Genomic DNA, 18,380 nt, shown 5'->3' with positions numbered 1-18,380 from the left:
GACAGGAGCTCTCTCAGAGACAGGAGAGAGAGCAGCATAGAGTTTGATTACCGAGAGCCTGTCATATGTGTAATGAATCTGTGGGAAAGTGTGTCACCCCAGGCTTTACGTCTGTCTGGGCTTTCACATCCATTCCTGCCACCACGCCATGAGCATCTTTTTTTGTTTTCCCAGATACATCCTCTCTGCTAACTTTTACTGGTGACATCTACGATGGATCTGTTTCCCCATCCACCAACATGAGAAGGGGTTGCACACTGGGTGTTGCTTCCTCCCAGCATGGCTGTCATCTTTCAGGGACCTTTCCACGTAGTGGAGGAAGGGGTGAGTGTGGGTACGATGTAGATATGCATACACCCTCTTTTTGTTGCCACCCAGGCCCTTCTGCCTTCCTGCCCACCTGCCTTCCTGCCCACCTGCCTTCCTGCCCACCTACCTTCCTGCCCACCTACCTTCCTGCCCACCTACCTTCCTGCCCACCTACCTTCCTGCCCACCTACCTTCCTGCCCACCTGCCTTCCTGCCCACCTACCTTCCTGCCCACCTACCTTCCTGCCCACCTATCTTCCTGCCCACCTACCTTCCTGCCCACCTACCTTCCTGCCCACCTACCTTCCTGCCCACCTACCTTCCTGCCCACCTACCTTCCTGCCCACCTATCTTCCTGCCCACCTACCTTCCTGCCCACCTACCTTCCTGCCCACCTACCTTCCTGCCCACCTACCTTCCTGCCCACCTACCTTCCTGCCCACCTACCTTCCTGCCCACCTATCTTCCTGCCCACCTACCTTCCTGCCCACCTACCTTCCTGCCCACCTACCTTCCTGCCCACCTATCTTCCTGCCCACCTACCTTCCTGCCCACCTACCTTCCTGCCCACCTACCTTCCTGCCCACCTACCTTCCTGCCCACCTACCTTCCTGCCCACCTACCTTCCTGCCCACCTACCTTCCTGCCCACCTACCTTCCTGCCCGGCACAGGAAGAAAAAACGAATGGGAGAGGGATTCTAATTGCTGGCCACTCCCCGCAGTTTTGTGTTAATGACCGTCTCCCCCTTAAGTAGGCTATCTATATGCAAAGTCTGTTTCAATGGATTTCCTCATTATTTATTGTTAATGTATTAATGTGCTCGGATGATGAGGTGAGGGGGATACTGACGCCAGGCTGTCTTGCTGGGGCTCAGGGAGGGAGAGAGAGAGAGACAGGAAGGATGACACAGCATTGAACCATCCCCTTCCTGGTACAGAAAACAGCCAAACCCAGATTAGCGGAGGGAAGTCTACTCTAATCCTACCCTAATACTGCCTCTTCTTAGATACTTACTCTGTACTTCCGCTAAACTCTATTTCTTAATGTACTGTACACTACATATATACCTGTTTTTTGTTTTTTTTTACCACCAAAGCAACAGGGCTTCTTAAGCCTGCTAAACCTAGCTCCCTCACCTTGAGTCTGCCCTCTGAACGCCGTCGCCTGAAACGAGAGCCAGTCTGCGGTGAGAGGAGCACCTTCGAGTCGTTCCACTCACGCTGCTCTCGCCTCAGTCAGAAGGAGAACCTGATCCACTGGCCATGCACTCTATTTCCTGACAGAAGCCATTTGGGCCAATCAGTGACTGGGGGTAGGGTGTGTGTGTGGAAGTGTGGTGAGAACAGAGGGACCACACACACACACACACATAAACACTGAAGGAAGGGGTGGTGTAAGGCAAGGACAGCTCCGGTTATGTCTGATCAGCCTTTCAGAACCTCCTCTCCATAGAGGGGGGGGGTTGGGTGAAGGATAATACACTCCTTCCCGCTCTGGGTTCGATTACAGCTGTAATGTTTCCTCCTCCCATTAAGTGTATTTGATTTCCAGGCGGTGTGGGTGGGTGTGGGTGGGGGGGGTTCTGCGGCAGGGACGGGGGCCAGAGGGCAGCTCCTGCAGGCATCCGTTATGCTGATGGCCCCCGGGCGGAGAGAAGACGTGGAGGATGCTCACGCGATTAGAGCGAGGACTTTGTCAAAGCTAATTTCTGAAAGAGGTTCTCTGTGTACGCCCCCAGAGTCTCATATCACTTCACTGATGCTGTCCAACCTTGGGAGGTACAGTAGGTGCATTACACAATGGTGGTGACAGGGAGTCAGATGGCTGAGCGGTGAGGAAGTCGGGCTAGTAATCAGAAGGTTGCTGGATTGATTCCCCGCCGTGCCAAATGGCGTTTTGTCCTTGGGCAAGGCACTTTACCCTACTTGCCTTGGGGGGAATGTCCCTGTACTCACTGTAAGTCGCTCTGGATAAGAGCGTCTGCTAAATGACTAAATGTAAATGGTGACACATTGAGAGTGGTTGGCAGTGCATGGACCACTATCAGGAGGATGTGCTCCATGCAAAGGCACAGCAATGGCTCGAGATCAAGAGGCTAACTGTTTTCATGTTCAGGTCGGAATAGAGTATGTTAATTGAGCCCATTACCATCGGTGTAATAACTGCTCGTCAAAACACTCACTGGGACCATTAGTGAACGATGTCAAGTTCAATCTGGACCACATGTCAAGCAACAGACTGAGACCCATTCCATCCATCTTTGACCCCTGATAGGTTGACTCGTGACTGATCTTTTGACAACTGAAGCCTGAGAGTTTCTGAGTTTAGAAAGGCGGTGTATGGATAAAGAGGGAAGAAAAATGGGATTTGTTGTCAGATGGAATTAAGTAACAGCAGGACTTTCAATGAGGTACATTTTAGGAGTCAGCTCACATCGACCACAGATCAGCCGCTTACGTAGCAGGGATAGAAAGGAAAAGAGAACGATGGGGAGAGAGAGACAATGAGAGAAAGACAGAAAGAAAGACAGAAATGGAAAGGGAAAGGGGTGATGAATAAATGAGAATGTTGAGGCTGACACACTCTGTGCTGGCCTGCTGACAGTGGTTCTGATTGGCTCTGCCACCATAGCCACTCACAGGCCACAGGCTGTGTACATAGAGCAAGCCTGACAGAGAGTGATGACTAGACACAGCACCACCAGCATCAAGGGAAATGTGTGTGTGTGTGTATGTGCACGGTTATAGTAGTTGTTTGTGTCATCTCATTAATAACTGGTTCGTTTGTGTGAAGCAAAAGTGTGTGGGTGCAAGCGTGTATGTATGAAGAAGAGTGTCGGCGTGTCCGATCCCACAGTGTGGCACTTTATATGTGTGGGCATGAACAGGTGTGTGTGGGCATGAACAGGTGTGTGTGGGCATGAACAGGTGTGTGTGGGCATGAACAGGTGTGTGTGGGCATGAACAGGTGTGTGTGGGCATGAACAGGTGTGTGTGGGCATGAACAGGTGTGTGTGGGCATAAACAGGTATGTGTGGGCATGAACAGGTGTGTGTGGGCATGAACAGGTGTGTGTGGGCATGAACAGGTGTGTGTGGGCATGTGTGCAAGAACATGAGCACAGGCTGTTCATCAAGTAAGGGATAATGTATAGAATGCCGGTCATTATCGGGAAAATAAGCCCGACAGGGCGAACAGCAGGGTGTAGCTTCACTCTGGAGGGGCTTATTTTCCCGCTAATGACCGCCGTTCTATACATTATCCCTTACATATCTGCCTTCCTGCTTTCCTGTCTTCCTCCCTGTCTGCCTGTCTGACCACTGTCTGTTTTCCTCCCAAGCTACCTCTCCTCCTTGCTGTCAGCCCGTCTACCTCACAGCTGGCGCTCTCCCTGGCCTGCCTGCCCTGTCTCCCTGCCCTGTCTCCTTGCCCTGTCTCCATGCCCTGTCTCCCTGCCCAGTCTCCCTGCCCTGTCTCCCTGCCCTGTCTCCATGCCCTGTCTCCCTGCCCAGTCTCCCTGCCCAGTCTCCCTGCCCTGTCTCCCTGCCCAGTCTCCCTGCCCTGTCTCCCTGCTCTGTCTCCCTGCCCTGTCTCCCTGCCCGCCTCTCCCTGCCCTGTCTCCCTGCCCTGTCTCCCTGCCCTGTCTCCCTGCCCGCCTCTCCCTGCCCTGTCTCCCTGCCCTGTCTCCCTGCTCTGTCTCCCTGCCCAGTCTCCCTGCCCAGTCTCCCTGCCCTATCTCCCTGCCCTGTCTCCCTGCCCTGTCTCCCTGCCCTGTCTCCTTGCCCTGTCTCCCTGCCCTGTCTCCCTGCCCTGTCTCCCTGCCCTGTCTCCCTGCCCTGTCTCCCTGCCCGCCTCTCCCCTGCTGCCTCAGGAGGGGGTGTTCAGTGTGCAGAGTGACGGCTGCAGTCTATCCTGGTCCCTGAGGCGACTCAGACACACCTGCAGACCTGTCGAGGTGGGGGGACAGGTAAATAGGATGACTTTGAGAGAGTGTGCCAAGCTTGCACAGGAACACCGAGACATGCCAGTGTACACACCGTATGTTCCTCCGTCCCCACGGAAACGGTCCAGCACTTTCATCAACAGGTGTGGATAAGGATCGTGATTGATCCTTAGATAATTGCAAACATATTCATCTATGGGAATACAAGCAGAGGTAATTACACAGCTCCTATGAAGAGGAAAGGCATTGCCGTCTCCTTTAGTTGCTTATGACATCATGCAAGCTGATTTATTTGTGGTAAATGGGCTTTTACGCCAGATTAAAAACCCAATGCCAGGACTGCTAGTCAATTGCCTATTCGAAAGAGTCACTTTTATGAGATTGCTAATAAAAGGGAAGGGACTTCAGAGGAATACTGATTGGTTTTGATTACTCTTTGGCTTTATTGAAATGGCCCACCAAAGTTTGAATCACATCACCTAAATAGACGGGCATTTTACTAGACCAATAAAAGCCCTTACAGGTATTGCTTTTATCTATGATGAATATTCATGCGTCATCCTTATTCATCGTTATTTTGTTGAGTGGCGAGGTTATGTTATTCTTCATCTATGATGTGAATATTCCTGTATCACCATCACAAATAAACATTGTTTTCGTGAGTGATAAGGTACTGTAAGAATAAGAATACAATCTCTGCTTTGTTCTTCTCCTTGCACAGATACACTGTGTGACATGAAAAGCAATGTCAATCTCTCCAAGCTGCAAGGGTAATGAAATTTCAATCTCTGCGCCAGGAGAGGAGTCGTCAGATAAGGTTAGGAGCGGGAGCCTCCGACCTGGAGGCTTGATGGCTGTCTGGAGTGGCTCGTAACCAGGGCAGAGGCAGTCAAGGGCGAGGGGCCATGATGGAGACTCGTGCGGGGACATGGGGAAGCTGGTTGCACAGCACACAGAGGGAACTTCAGGAAACTGGTTCCCTGCCTGGTGCATTTTCATCGAGCCCTCATCTCATAACCCAGCAGTCACTCCCTCCTTTCACTGCTCTGGATGGTAAAATTGATTGCTCTCCTTGCAGTCGACCAGTAACAGTCACTTTGGGATTCACTTTGCTAGAGAACATCCATCTCTCCACAGTCTGAAGTCTAAATTAATTTATAAAACTGCAGCCTACTGACATTTACTCATCATCAGGGAATTGATGTCTCTGTGTGTGTGCGCATTCACGTGCATGTGTGTAGGGATACTGTAGTAGAAATAGGTCTGAGAATTGACATTTTGCCTTAAAATAGCACAGATAAAATAAATAGACCTATCTTATTATCGGCCATTGTCATGCAGCCATGTACATTGACTGATTAAATAATCAATCTCTAATGACAAAATGCAGTTCATTGCTCAATGACGTAGACCATATCCTTGAAAGAAGCGAGGACAGGGAGGCAGATTTGGAGAGCACCGCAGGTGAGCGGCACATTGTGTGGTCTGCTCAACATGCAGAGCATCAAGTCGCGTGAACCTGTCACTTGTACAGACCTCTGGCTTCACCCCGGCCCCATGCTGTCACAGCAAGAGCCCTCAGACAGACAGGGGGCAAGGGACAAAGTGAGCGGCGTGCTGCTTCACAGCTCGGACGCCCACCCCCCTAACCCCCCACGGCGCCATCCCCGAGCGACCTGAGAGCGGATGAAGGTTGTGCCTGATCTGAGAGCTCACTGCCAGGCTTCTCCATGGTTATTTAGTGTTTATTCACTGGGGATATGCCACTACATAGGGACGCCTTCAACCAAAGGTAATTCCACTGCGTACACTCTACACTGTCGTGAAAAAAACAACCTTCCAATGAATATATGTCAAGAGAATATAAATCTGTGTGTGTGTGAGTTTACGGCTCCCTTGACTGCTTCTCTGTTTTTTGTCCACCCGTTGTGGCTACCACCAGCCTGCCCTGGGGTGAAGAGTGGTCTGGTCGAGGCCAGGCCAACTGTCTGCTCCGTGACATGCGTGTCATCTCTGGAAACAATCACCAGAGCCGCAGAGATGGCTACACAGACTGAAAGGGGAGAAGGCAGGTGAAAAAGAAAGAAGGGAGCAAGGGGGGGTGGGGGGGGATGGAGTGAGATGGAGTGAGAAAGGAAGGGAGGGGGGGGGATGTCTGTGGAGAAGGTCATGCCATAAAGCTTGTCTCCCTGCATTTAGACAGCGCTCTTGCTCTGCACACTGCGCTTTACACTCAAATGCCACAGAGCGGAACCATTATGGGTTTGCAAGGCTATGGGCTTGTAGACGACAGGATGGTTTGTCTTACAGAGACTCGAAACATGGAGAATCTCAGATATGTATCATAGGTGATGTTTCCTTTGCAGCTGACGTCCTGCAAGGGCACACAGCGTGCTTCTGTGTGTGTGTGTGTGTGTGTTTTCCCAGGGTCCATATGGTTGCAGTCTGGTAGAGAACAGGGTCTATATTGCAGTGTAGGGGCTTGTGTCAGGTCCACTTCCCCTCTCCAGTGTGGGTAATTACAACTGGAATAGAGCCGACCATGGTTACACCATTCTTGCTCATTCCCCAGTGTCTACACACACACACACACACAACTATCTTTCTATCCCTTATTTCCCCATTGTCATCCGTCCTCCCTCCTACCAGTCCTCTGTCTCTCTCTCACCCCTCCACCCCATTTCTCCCCCCTCATTCTTTTCTTCATCCTGTGGCCTTCTCTATCTATTAGGCGTGACATTCTATTCTGCTTTTAATCACCTCTCAGCTTTGGCCTTCTGGAGCTAAATAACTTCATAGATGACAGTCACAAAACCCATGTGCTCTGTTCAGACAGGCGAGCATGCACTGGCCCCTAACTCTACTGTTTATCGACCATTGGACATGGTTCAAATATGAACGCCTGTCCATAGATTTATGCACACCACAAGAAAAAAGTATGGCAACAATGACATGACACCCCTCCGAGACTGTGCCTTCTGTTAGCGGCTAGGCTAACACAGGCTGTGTCTGGCCGAGATTCCTTCACACTGAGTGGACGGGTTGTCATGTGACAACTGTCTCTTGCTCTCATTGGCATCCACTGTTAACCATGGTGTCTGACAGAAGTCACTGAGGCAGGATGGCCAATATGGATGACTTTCAGAGTGTGAAGTGTGTCTGCGGGGTGATGGGGGCTGTTGGGGGGGGGGGGGGCGTCAAACATATGCAGTTAAAGTCTCAATCACAGAGCTCCCACCACCCCCGCTACTCTTGCCCGCATTGCCTCTTATACCCCCCCACCCCTATCCCCACCCCTCGAGCTGTGTTCTCCATCATGTCTGCATCCGGCAAAATCACATTTCTCTCATTGAGGGGGATGTCATTGCCTGTCCTTGGAAGAGAGCAGGCAGGGATGGGAGGGAGGGAGGGAGGGGGGAGGGAGGGAGGGGGCTGTGCTCTGCTTCAGGGTTGGGAATGGGCAGGGGGGGGGGGGGGGTTGGTTTGTATTCCTCTCTCGCCTGTGACAGGGTGGGAAAAGGTGTTGGGGGCGTAGGGGTGGGGGGGCGTCGGAGCGAGGTGCAGCGGGGCTTGGCAGGGCTTTGGAGTCGCTGAAATCAAAGACACGCTACACTATCTCACTTTCTCTCCACACCCTTTGGTCGGTGTGTGTGTGTGTGTGTGTGTGTGTGTGGTATATTTGCGTGTGTTTGAGTGCGTGAAGCTCTGAGGGTTCTTTTACGTGATGTACTTTGCGTGACAAATGAATGGTATTGCCCTGATATAAGAAGGACAATTCCATTTATTTTTTGTGCTAAAATGTATGTTGTCATATTTTTAAGTACCACGAAAAGCATTCATAACAGCTAAAGGGCTCATTTTGTCTGAAAACACAACAGGCCACGTATTGATTTTTCAAAATGATTCAATTTACATCAACCCATTTAAAATGACATCCACGATGACTCACCCATCACTTTACGCAACTGACACCCTAAACTGCACAATAAGTACACTAAAACCACTCTTTGACCCCAAATCATTGGTCTTGTCGGCGAAGCTCTTCATGCATTTACTGATAATTGATGAGAAAAACATGCTCTTTGCTGTTTGGAAAATGTAAATAATTCCAAAAGCCCAGACTATTGATCTGAAAGCTAGACTCTAAATGACCCCTAAGTGGCACAAAAAAAGATTGCCTGACACCTACATTGCATTATCATTAAGGCACTTAAACTCTGACTGTCTGGAAACCTCTAACTGTAAGCTACAAGATACAACATGAACATAAACACATAAACACACAAACACACACAGACACACACAGACAGAAAGCTGATCCTCTCCTCAGAGTGGGAAGCCAGAGGTGGTTAGGTGTTAATGTGGGTCTAGAAGGTGCCTCAGACAGCCACAGTGAGTGGTGAAGGCTGGTGTGAGACTAGAAGGGTGTGTGGGACGTGAAGAATCAGATCAGGAGTCCTTCGTTCATGACCAGAGGGGGGATTTTGGAGGAAGAAGGTAATGAAGGCGAGCACAGAGACCAGGTGTGAGACTCACTTTGACCTGCTCCTGTCGCATGTACCTATATTGTGTGTGTGTGTGCGCATATGTGTTTAAGTGTTAGGGAATCTGTGTGTGATCTGTGAGGTGTGTGTGTGAGTATGCCCTGGGATTTTCTGCTATGGTAGTTGGTGGATCCCATCGAGGAGTTGGGGCTACCTAGTGAGGGGTCATTAGCATGCACACACACCCTCAGGAGAGGTTGTGGCTGTACAATTCCCTTCTCAGCCCTCACAAGAGACGCCCATTATCTGATGAACACTAAAAAGAATATTACCGTGCCCTTTACAACAGTTTGATTGAACTCTCTTTTTTTCTGGCAAGCTCAATACTACTCGCGTTTAATTTATCCCTTTATATCATTTAGTTCAATTAAATATATTGTGAGTGGATAGCTCCCTAGAGACCCATTTTTATCACCGAGTGCTAATTATGCTAACTCAGAAGAGACAGGAACTGTGTCTTCTGGAAATAATGCTGCAGAGCTGCTTTGAATGGCACTTTCCTCTCAGAGAGCTTCCGTGTTTAGGGACTTATCCATCCCTCTGTTTCTGCGTCTTGGTTTGTCTGTCTCCCTCCTCAGTGCTAGACAGTTTTAGGTGTTATTAGCGTGTTTCAGACACTGGCGTCTCATGGGAAAAGTACAGAGTGCCGAAGTGTCTCACCGTTTAGTTCCTGGGGGAAGAAGAAAAGGTGTGTATCCTTCCGTCAGTGTAACTGTGTCCGAAGTAGCCTGGTACTGTGAATGTCAAGCCAGTCAACACACATTTATATGCTTGTGGCTGGATTTTCCCCTTGCACTCGCACAATCTGGCTCTCACTGCCAAGGCGGACACAGAGCAAAGCATGTTCATCTTTAAGAGAAAATTATTTTCACTTTAGTCCAATTACACCTAAAGTAGTTAACATTCAGAAACGTCTCAGTAAACTGCTCTATGTGAACGTTCCTGTCACTGGGGTCTTAATTGGGCTGCACTAGCCTATAGTATCCCTTTACTTAATTCAGCTGCTACATGTTTTTGGAGAATCATTCTCAAAGCCACGTGGTAAAAAATCTGAAGTCTGTGACTGTAATGGGGTCTATAATTGGTGGAATAAGTGATGAAATTACACTGCATGAAATGCATTTCCACAGGTTCATTATCTACATACAGACATGCCTTCACAGTAGTCATTGCTAGACATGGTACGCCGTTAGGAACATAGCTTGTCAGACTGACACGTGTAAGTTGGTAGACTCACCGTTGTATGAAGTACAGAGAGCTGAAGTCGAAAATGTAAGGCCTCCCCAGACTGCTGGTAAGTAACAGTGCTAGAATTATGGCCATCCCTTGTCAGTATTCAGAGAGAAATGGAAGTCTGAGGGAAAGCTCAGTCACTGGTAAGAACTGCCGGGAGCTTTTTCCAGAGCTTTACTGCACATAAAGACACGTCCAATAAACTGCTGCTAGTTACAGCTGAGATGGCTGCGACTCTGTAAAGCTAAGCTCTGGGTTTGCAGTTAGAGGAAACGTGTACCTTTACATCAGGAAAACATCTGAGCACACTCGCACAAAGGAGTCGGACATTTCTGAGTGCTTCAGTCTGGAATTCCATTTCTACTGATGTTGCCTTGGCTCTTTGCCCTTAGGCTGGAGTAGTCGTGTTGTTTTTGTTTTGCTTTCATCGTGAACTGTAGCTCACTGTCTGAATGGTCTATGATGCTGTCTCTCAGTGTGCTCTTGGGTCTGAGATAGCATGCTGGGAAGATATTCTCAGTCAATGTCCTGACACAGATCAGTAACTGAATTACGCTCATCCACAGAAGGTAGCTGGTCAATTTTTTAATTTCCAACCAATACACTTTACTCTTCAGCAAAATCGGTTCCCTTTAGTGAAATCCCTTCGGTCTCTTTATAGTACCTGCAGCACATCTCATCCTTGAATTTCTTAACACGTTTACCTTCCAATGGAGCTTCTAATGGGCTCCCTCTAAAACGAGGGGTGTCGGTGATGCTGTTCAATCGAGCAGGGCTAGAGACGGCCTTTCAGTAACATGTCACAAGATAAAGAGTCTAGCCTGAGCTGTGAGTGTAATGAGGCTGTGGTTATGGCCGCCAGTAGTGAGTCGTCCGGCAATGAGAGGTCCGGACATCCCCTGTCTCCAGGATCACACTTCGTCCATCCATCATCCTCACCATCTAATCATCCCTCCGAAAAAAAACTCAGCTCCGATGGAGTCGGAAAGGATCCGCTCCCCTTGCGTAGACAAACCCACTAGGAAATTACTTATTTATCATTCACGGCCGGGTGATTGTCGAGCACTCGCAGGCTCTGGCAGTCTTAAGATGAGGTCTTAGATTTTTTTATTGCTTTTCTTGACGTTTTTTCAGTCTTTGCCCAGGGAACATAAAACCGAGATGAGCGCCACATTGCCTCACGATAATTTCCCAGGGGTGAGTCCCATTGAATACTAGTGAGCTGTGTCTAATTTGTCTGGAAAGCTGTTAGAGAGGTACTCAAGAATGTTCATGTTTTGTGGCATGTGAAGTCTCAACTCAAATGTGTTTAGCACTTACAATTGTTTGGAACTTCATACAGGGATATGTCCAGTTAAACCAAGTAGTCCTTATTAATCTATCGTTTTTTTTTGCTTATTTATTTCATTAAATAAGCTTAAGCAACATTGCACATATAAAATAAATAATGATTGCAGACAGTATGCTCAGTTTGGTATGGCATTTTAATGGTTCTCTCAAAATACTAAGACTAACCGTTTCAATAAATGTGCTGAATCAATACACAATTAAAAGATAAACAAGGACCTCATATACACTAAGAGTTTACAGTCAGCCAACCAGGACCATACGTAAGCAAGAAATCAATATATGATTAATAAGAGTACAAATCAGAGCAAGCGATCCCTGAAGCCACCCGCAGAGTTTACCAATATTTAATTAATAACGAATCAATGAGTACTTTTTCTACTCAAAATGTATATACTTTGACAAATATCAGTGAGGAAGAGTTGTTTGTTCTTCAAAAACTATAGAAGCTAACTTCCTACGAGGACCGAACCGAAACATAAACGTCGTGTTCTTCATTCACTGTTAAAGCTTGTCAGCGTCCTCAGTCATCACCTGCATCCTGTCCGCCCGGTGCCCTTGCTGAAGATAATGGCACCGTCCTCTCAGTGCTGGAGTGATGAGCACTCTAGTCCTCTACTCACCATCTTGGCTGTGGGGAAGAAAAAAAAAACCCTCAGTGAAGGAAATGACTTGGCGTTAGGATGAGGACATTTCCGTCTCCAGAGACAGGAGAACGTGGTGTTCCGTCACCGTTTCCTTTTTGTGGCGGTTAGACCTGGCAGTTTGAGGACCCCAATCAGCCGGGCCTGCCGTGGCACATGCTAACACATGACGGAACCATTAGCAAGACAGTGATAGCAGTGCCACAGAATAAGACAGGGCCAATCGGGTCACATTTCTCATCTTCCATTACTCAAAGTTGCTGTAGAGCACATTTCCCACAGAAGGCTCAGGGGACGCTCAACACTGCTCCTGTGCTGCTCTCCATAGGATCACACATTCAACTGAATCCCATTTATATACTCCAGATCAACTCTAACCAAATGCACTGATCATACAACAACACAGTTTACGTGCACAGTTGGAAATGACTGCCATCAGAAAATGCAATAAAACAAATGAGAAAATGAGGAAAAGGATGATGGGGAATGATTCAGTCACAGTGTGTCTCCCTCACATGGCAATCAATGTGAATCTAACCAGCAGCAATTCTGGCTTTGATAATTGTGCTTCAGAATAATGAAATTGTGCTCAGGGTGGGGCATGACAAACATAATGATGGTTTTGTTGATATGAACACAGGTTGTAGTGAGTGAGTGAGTGAGTGAGTGAGTGAGTGAGTGAGTGAGTCAGAGAGAGAGAGAGAGGAGAGAGAGAGAAAGAGAGAGAGAAAAAGAGAGAGAAAGAGAGAGAGAAAGAGAGAGAGAAAGAGAGAGAGAGAGAGCAATTGGACAAGTGGAGATTATGCAGAGCTATCTGGTCCATTAGCAAGTTCCCAGGGATGAGCGAAGCTGTGACCCCCATATGTTAGTAAATATGGCGTTGCATACCAGCTGTGCATTAAAAGAAGATAGTGGGGAGGTGAAACGAACAGTTAGATGCCTGTAAACGTTCATTAATCTGCGGCCATTGACTGTGTCTGACAGTGCAGGGAGGCTGGGCTGTAGACCATGCAGCTGTGATCCATCACAGTCACAGCTCACAATCACAAGAAAAGAGTCTGAGTGTGTGTGTGTGTGGGGGGGGGGGATGCAGCATCGCACGGCAACTATAACTATCAGAAAGACAAAACAAACACATGGAACCTATCCCAGAGATTGCCCCTGCTTGTCATAAGCACCTAGCCACACTTACCAGCACAATCATTCACAGCAAGTGAATAACACTGCTACCCAGACAGGCAGGGATGTGCAAGGATTATATTGAAGTCTTAAGGAAGTGACATACCTAGGAGGGTTCAATAGGTAACATGTCACATTGTGTGTTCCACGTGCCAGCAAATACAGAAGCTTGGCATGCATGGAGTGGCATGAGAATCAGCAAACAAGGCCAGAAGAAAGTGTTTAAAGGGAATTTGAGATGCAGCTCATGAATAATTGACTAGGCTGTAAGTTTGACTGTGAAATGCTGTCAGATGTGTAACGAGGGGAGGGAGAGAGAAACAGAGATGCAATAGGAAGGCAAAGAAGTTGGGTGTTGCAGAGGGAGTGTCAAACCTGAACAACATTGCATAACTAAATGGAGATTAATTCCCCAGTGACTGAGTCTGCAGATTCTGCCATACAATAACCCATTTCTTATAATTTGCACATCTGACTGATCTGTTTTAAGTGGCTAGCAGAAATGAACCCTAATAACCCTGCGAAAAAAGTAGGCCATCTCAACTAGTAGCCTGGAATGTTCTCCTTAAGTCTCACATGGTGCATTATCACTTCAAAAAGGCAATATTGGAATAATTTGATATTGCAGAGGCTCAGTCCTATTGATGACAAAGAAGATTTCTCTCACATAGAGGGTAAAAATCTTCAAAGATAAAAGAGAGGATTTGCAAATGGGATATTGTGAGCCTTTGCACATTCACCCTCACCGATACAATAGAAGTGATTAATAACTGTTCCTTGATGCAAATATTTTGCATTTTCTTCTCAAAGGTTTATACAATTATTTGATAAGATTGTTTGATGTTGATCATTCTTGAAAAAAGCTAAGGTAAAATGCAGCCAATGGGAGAGGGAGATGATGCGAGAGGATGTGAGATGGTGACCTGACTGACAGGTCCTGTTGCTAACTATACAACTGCCAACTGTATGTGTCTGCGTGTCCTATCAGAGTGCATAGCATACACTTTCTCAAAACAGTATCAAAAGAGTAATCATATGGGAAGGGTGTCCATATGTTTCTCATCTATGCACCACTATTTTACATATAACCACATCAAGTATACACTTTGACAGGAAAGAAGTCAAGCTTTCTGCACCTGGTTCCACCGATCTGAGATGACCTCATAACAAAAACAGAATATTTTTCTGAGATCATACTGTATCTATGCACACCTGGGTCCAAAGAGTGGCCGCAAATAAATCACGTTTGAACTCTTTCCATGTCCTCCTTCAGTGCACAACCGCCATTAATACTGATTTTCATCTCCCTTGCTCAGGGTCTATGTATTACGGCTGCAGGTGATGGCCACTGTGGGGCTTATGAGTGGCAGGAGCCACCTGCTTTTTGTGGATGGGCTGTGTTCCACAACTCTTTGATTGACAGGTGTGGGAAAGGAGACAAAACAATGCAATCAGACTGCTGAAATGGGGGAGTGGTACATGAGGTAGTAGGCAGGGAAGTGCACCAGAACACACTAAAATATTGATGATTTTACTGTGGGAACAGTGGGCATGGGGACATTGCTACTTTAACCTCTCCATGTGTGTTTGTGACTCCGCTGTGCTTTATATCATTTTATATTTACAGCTTCTGTACCTCGAGTCGACGTACAAGGCAATGTTTCTACCACCTGAAGAGCATTCTGGTGGTGAATACTGTACACAGGTCTCATTTGCTACCCTGCTCTTCATGGTTGATGCATATGTTAACAAACAACCTATTCTGAGCGGGATTACATTAATACTTTTAAAAGGGATCGCTGTGTAAAATATAACAGTTCAGGAATATGAAAGCTGTGTCATCAGCAATCGAGCACCATTTGAATGTCTGACAAAGTGTTTTACTTGGATGATACCATTGTGCATGTGGCAGATGAAACTTACTGCTATTCCTCATGCTCAACTCATAGTCCACGCCAAATGAGTACTTGGGCTTGTGGATGCCATAAATGCCTTAGAATGTATACTTGGATATCTGAGCTACACTATTTACCTGGTAAAAAATGTGTGATGAATTATTGATGTTTTCAAAAGAGCTCGATTTCTTTCTCTTTTTTTTTTCTCCTGGTCTGGTGCCTGACTTGAAACTGAATTGCCAGACAATACCCTGGGTACACATGAGAACCCTTTGATGTGTGAGTGTGTGTGGGCAGTTGCTCTCTAAACTCTATAAAGCATGTCATACATGTGCTGTAATTTCCATGGCTTCTCACAGTACTTCTCTTCACCACTGTGAAGACAACGGCTTCATTTAGGTACCCGGAAAAGACAAAACTACGTGGATTAGCTGTGTAAAAAAAGAAAACAAAAAACTATGCCTTGAACTGAGAGCCAAGGGAAATCAAGGCTGCATGACTATTAGACTATTTTTGCCTGCATACATGCAGATAAGTCATACAATCACAGCCTGGGGTCTGAGGAGATGGGTCCGGTCTGAGGCAAGCAGTCTTACACCATTCAAAAAATTTAAAACACTTTTTCAAGAAATATTAACTTTTTTGTGTTGTGTGTGTGTGAAATGATTTTTTCAAAAGGTAAAACAAAAAGCTTGAATAAATATTTGAAAAAATGTTGGGAAAAAAAGCTTCAGAAATTGAGGTTACTCAATTTCGAACAGGAAAATTCTGATCCCAAAAATTCTATTAAAATAACAGTCAAGCTTCAGAAATTCTGATAGAAAATTCAGGCTGCTCAAATCGAAAGATGAAATTCAAATCCCAAAAATCAGATTGCAGCAGACCGGACCTCTCTTCTCATACCCCAGGCTGTGATTGATCTGTATGTATGACTGCCTGCAGCTACACCTGGAGGAGGAAGGTCTGCATTTAGATCCTTCTCGGAGAAGTGAGATGGTTTGATTGCGTTAAGGCTCAATTTCCCTACCTATCCTTGTTATCCCGGATGTTGCAATCTGAATTTTTAGCGTCTCGGATATTTTTGGTTCGAATATTTTTCCGGTCGATTCTTTTCGGCAAAAATATCTTTGTTTCTTTTTTTCATTGCATTTTACGGATCTGAATTTTACTGTTTGAATTTGAGCAACCTGAATTTTCGAACCTTGAATTGTCGTATCTGAATGATTTTGTCTGCTTCCTGTGGTTCAGCGCCTGGCCTGGGTGCTGCAAGCCTGGGTGATCGTAGTATGTAACAGTTGGCAAGTGTGGTCCTAACAGTGCCTCGAGCTTGGTGGTTTGCAATGCATAAGTTAAACTCTTTTTTGCTTCTCTGCAGGCAGTCAAACGCACATATTCAAGCACTAGGTCAGTTGTCTTTCAGAGACCTCTCCCAGAGCCAAACTCTTCATTCAGAAACTATCAATGTCAGCTCTGATCTAAATGATTTACCGCCCATGTTTAAGCACTTTTTATTTGTCCAGTTTCACTCTATGAATATTCATGTTTTTGCTACATTTGGGAATGGACAATGGAAAAGGATGTCTGACTGAAATTATACTGCCGACCTTCCATCAAAAGATGGCCATATTTGGGGAAGATAATCGATTTTTTTTATCTTCAACACATGGGAGTTCCTTTTCCCAGGGCTTTATTATGGTTAACCTGACCAGCACTGTGCACCTTCCTGGAGGATGTGGTATTAAATGAAATATTGCGTCATAAAAGGCCATGCTTGCTGCTGCTGGTTCCTGCTAATATTGTGTCAAATGAGTGGGTTTGTCTTGAATTGCGAAGTTAGTGTTGACCACTATACAAGGTTTTCCTGGTTTAATATAGGCTTTGGATATTTTTAATGGCTGTGACTTTAATTGTGTGCCACCTCAGCCTGTGGTGCAAATGTTTGGAAGGTGACTGAATGTCAGCTTGGTTAAAGGTTTTTGCTATTTACAGATGCGTTTCCAGTGGTCACCAAGAGATTAGTTAGACAAATTGTAAATGTCATGGTTGTATCTTCCTTCCTTCAGTACTGGCATGAGTTCTAATACAGAAGGGAGTAATTATGAAATAATATAATTTTCTCGCCGGTCCATGAATTATAAATTAATTTCATTTAGATTTCCTTCTCAACACCCATACAAACAAAAACGCTGATGACGGTAAAACTAGGTTGAGCATAAGATGCGGAACAATAGTCCGGTAGATGGCAGTGAATGTTCTCAGGTGAGGGGACAGGGACGTGCCTATTCCTTCTTTGCACAAGCGCTCTCCCATGTTGCGTGGGCTATAGCATGGGCTTGGCGTAGAGTGCGGTCGGGCTGTCAGAGCGATAGTAGTGTCAGAGTTAAGGGAGATCAGAAAGTGCCTGTGGCTGCGCGCGCTGGGTTAGCGCGAGGTTCTCTGTCGGACTTGGAGCAAGAGAGGTACTCCGAAGCAAGTCGGAGTGAGCCAAGGACCCCAGCGCTCACAAAAAAAGAGTAGGACCAGGAAAGGTAGAACAAAATATCTCAACTGACTTGTGAGCAATGCACTGGCAGCATGGCCAAATGGTTCAAGGAACACCTAGGATTCAAAACTACCAAAGCACCACCTCCGGCGCCTCCAAAACCGGACTACAGACATTGTCGACACGAAGCTGTGTCCGGTACTCCTGGCTACCAACAACCAAGCTCTGGGGCCACTTATCCGAGCCCCGCTCAGCCGGACATTCTTGCTGCTTACAAACTACAAAAGGAACTGGACTTCGAAGACCCGTACACGCCAGGCGGAAATATTTCGTTTGGAACAGGCTTGAGCTCTGTGGGGTCTCCGGACATAAAGTATGTGTCACCAAAGCACCGGCTCATAAAGGTGGAAACAATCGAAAAAAGCAACTCTGCCCCGGGCAGCTGTGTTATAGCAGCCCAAGCTGTTGCTGTAGGGAGCGTTAAATCTCCTACCTCGCCTCCCTCGGATCATGAAAATAAGGAAAAGGTAAGTAGCCACGCAGGTCCAAAACACATTGTTAACCTACACAACTTTTTATGTAGAGTAGATTACTTGCCCTCATTGAAACTGAATATGTTTCCAAAGTATAGTCGTTAAAACTGGTTGAACGACATCCCACAGGTGTAAGTCTTGGTCCCGTGTAGATTTTGTGACAGACACTATTAGCACACATGTGGTATTAACTAGAAAGGTAGGCTACATACTGATTGTTTAGGCTACCTCATTTGGACACATCGGGACAAATAGATTTTCGTTGATTTC

General features: G+C 46.6%; 1 protein-coding gene across 2 annotated transcripts in view; it reads left to right on the top strand.

The window, feature by feature from the left end:
* The first annotated feature begins 17,444 nt into the window (after window positions 1–17,444).
* shf (Src homology 2 domain containing F) overlaps window positions 17,445–18,380 on the top strand; it is a 77,771-nt gene continuing 76,835 nt past the window's right edge. For both annotated transcript variants that reach the window (XM_084682382.1, XM_084682381.1), the window contains exon 1: window positions 17,445–18,104. In XM_084682382.1, the coding sequence (XP_084538508.1) occupies window positions 17,670–18,104 (435 nt within the window). In that variant the 5' untranslated portion in view covers window positions 17,445–17,669. The remainder of the gene's footprint in view (window positions 18,105–18,380) is intronic.

Source organism: Hypomesus nipponensis, chromosome 19 (assembly GCF_054491055.1).
Source record: "Hypomesus nipponensis isolate SF chromosome 19, ASM5449105v1, whole genome shotgun sequence".
Taxonomy (NCBI): Eukaryota; Metazoa; Chordata; class Actinopteri; order Osmeriformes; family Osmeridae; genus Hypomesus; species Hypomesus nipponensis.
This window is presented reverse-complemented; position numbering and strand designations above follow the sequence as displayed.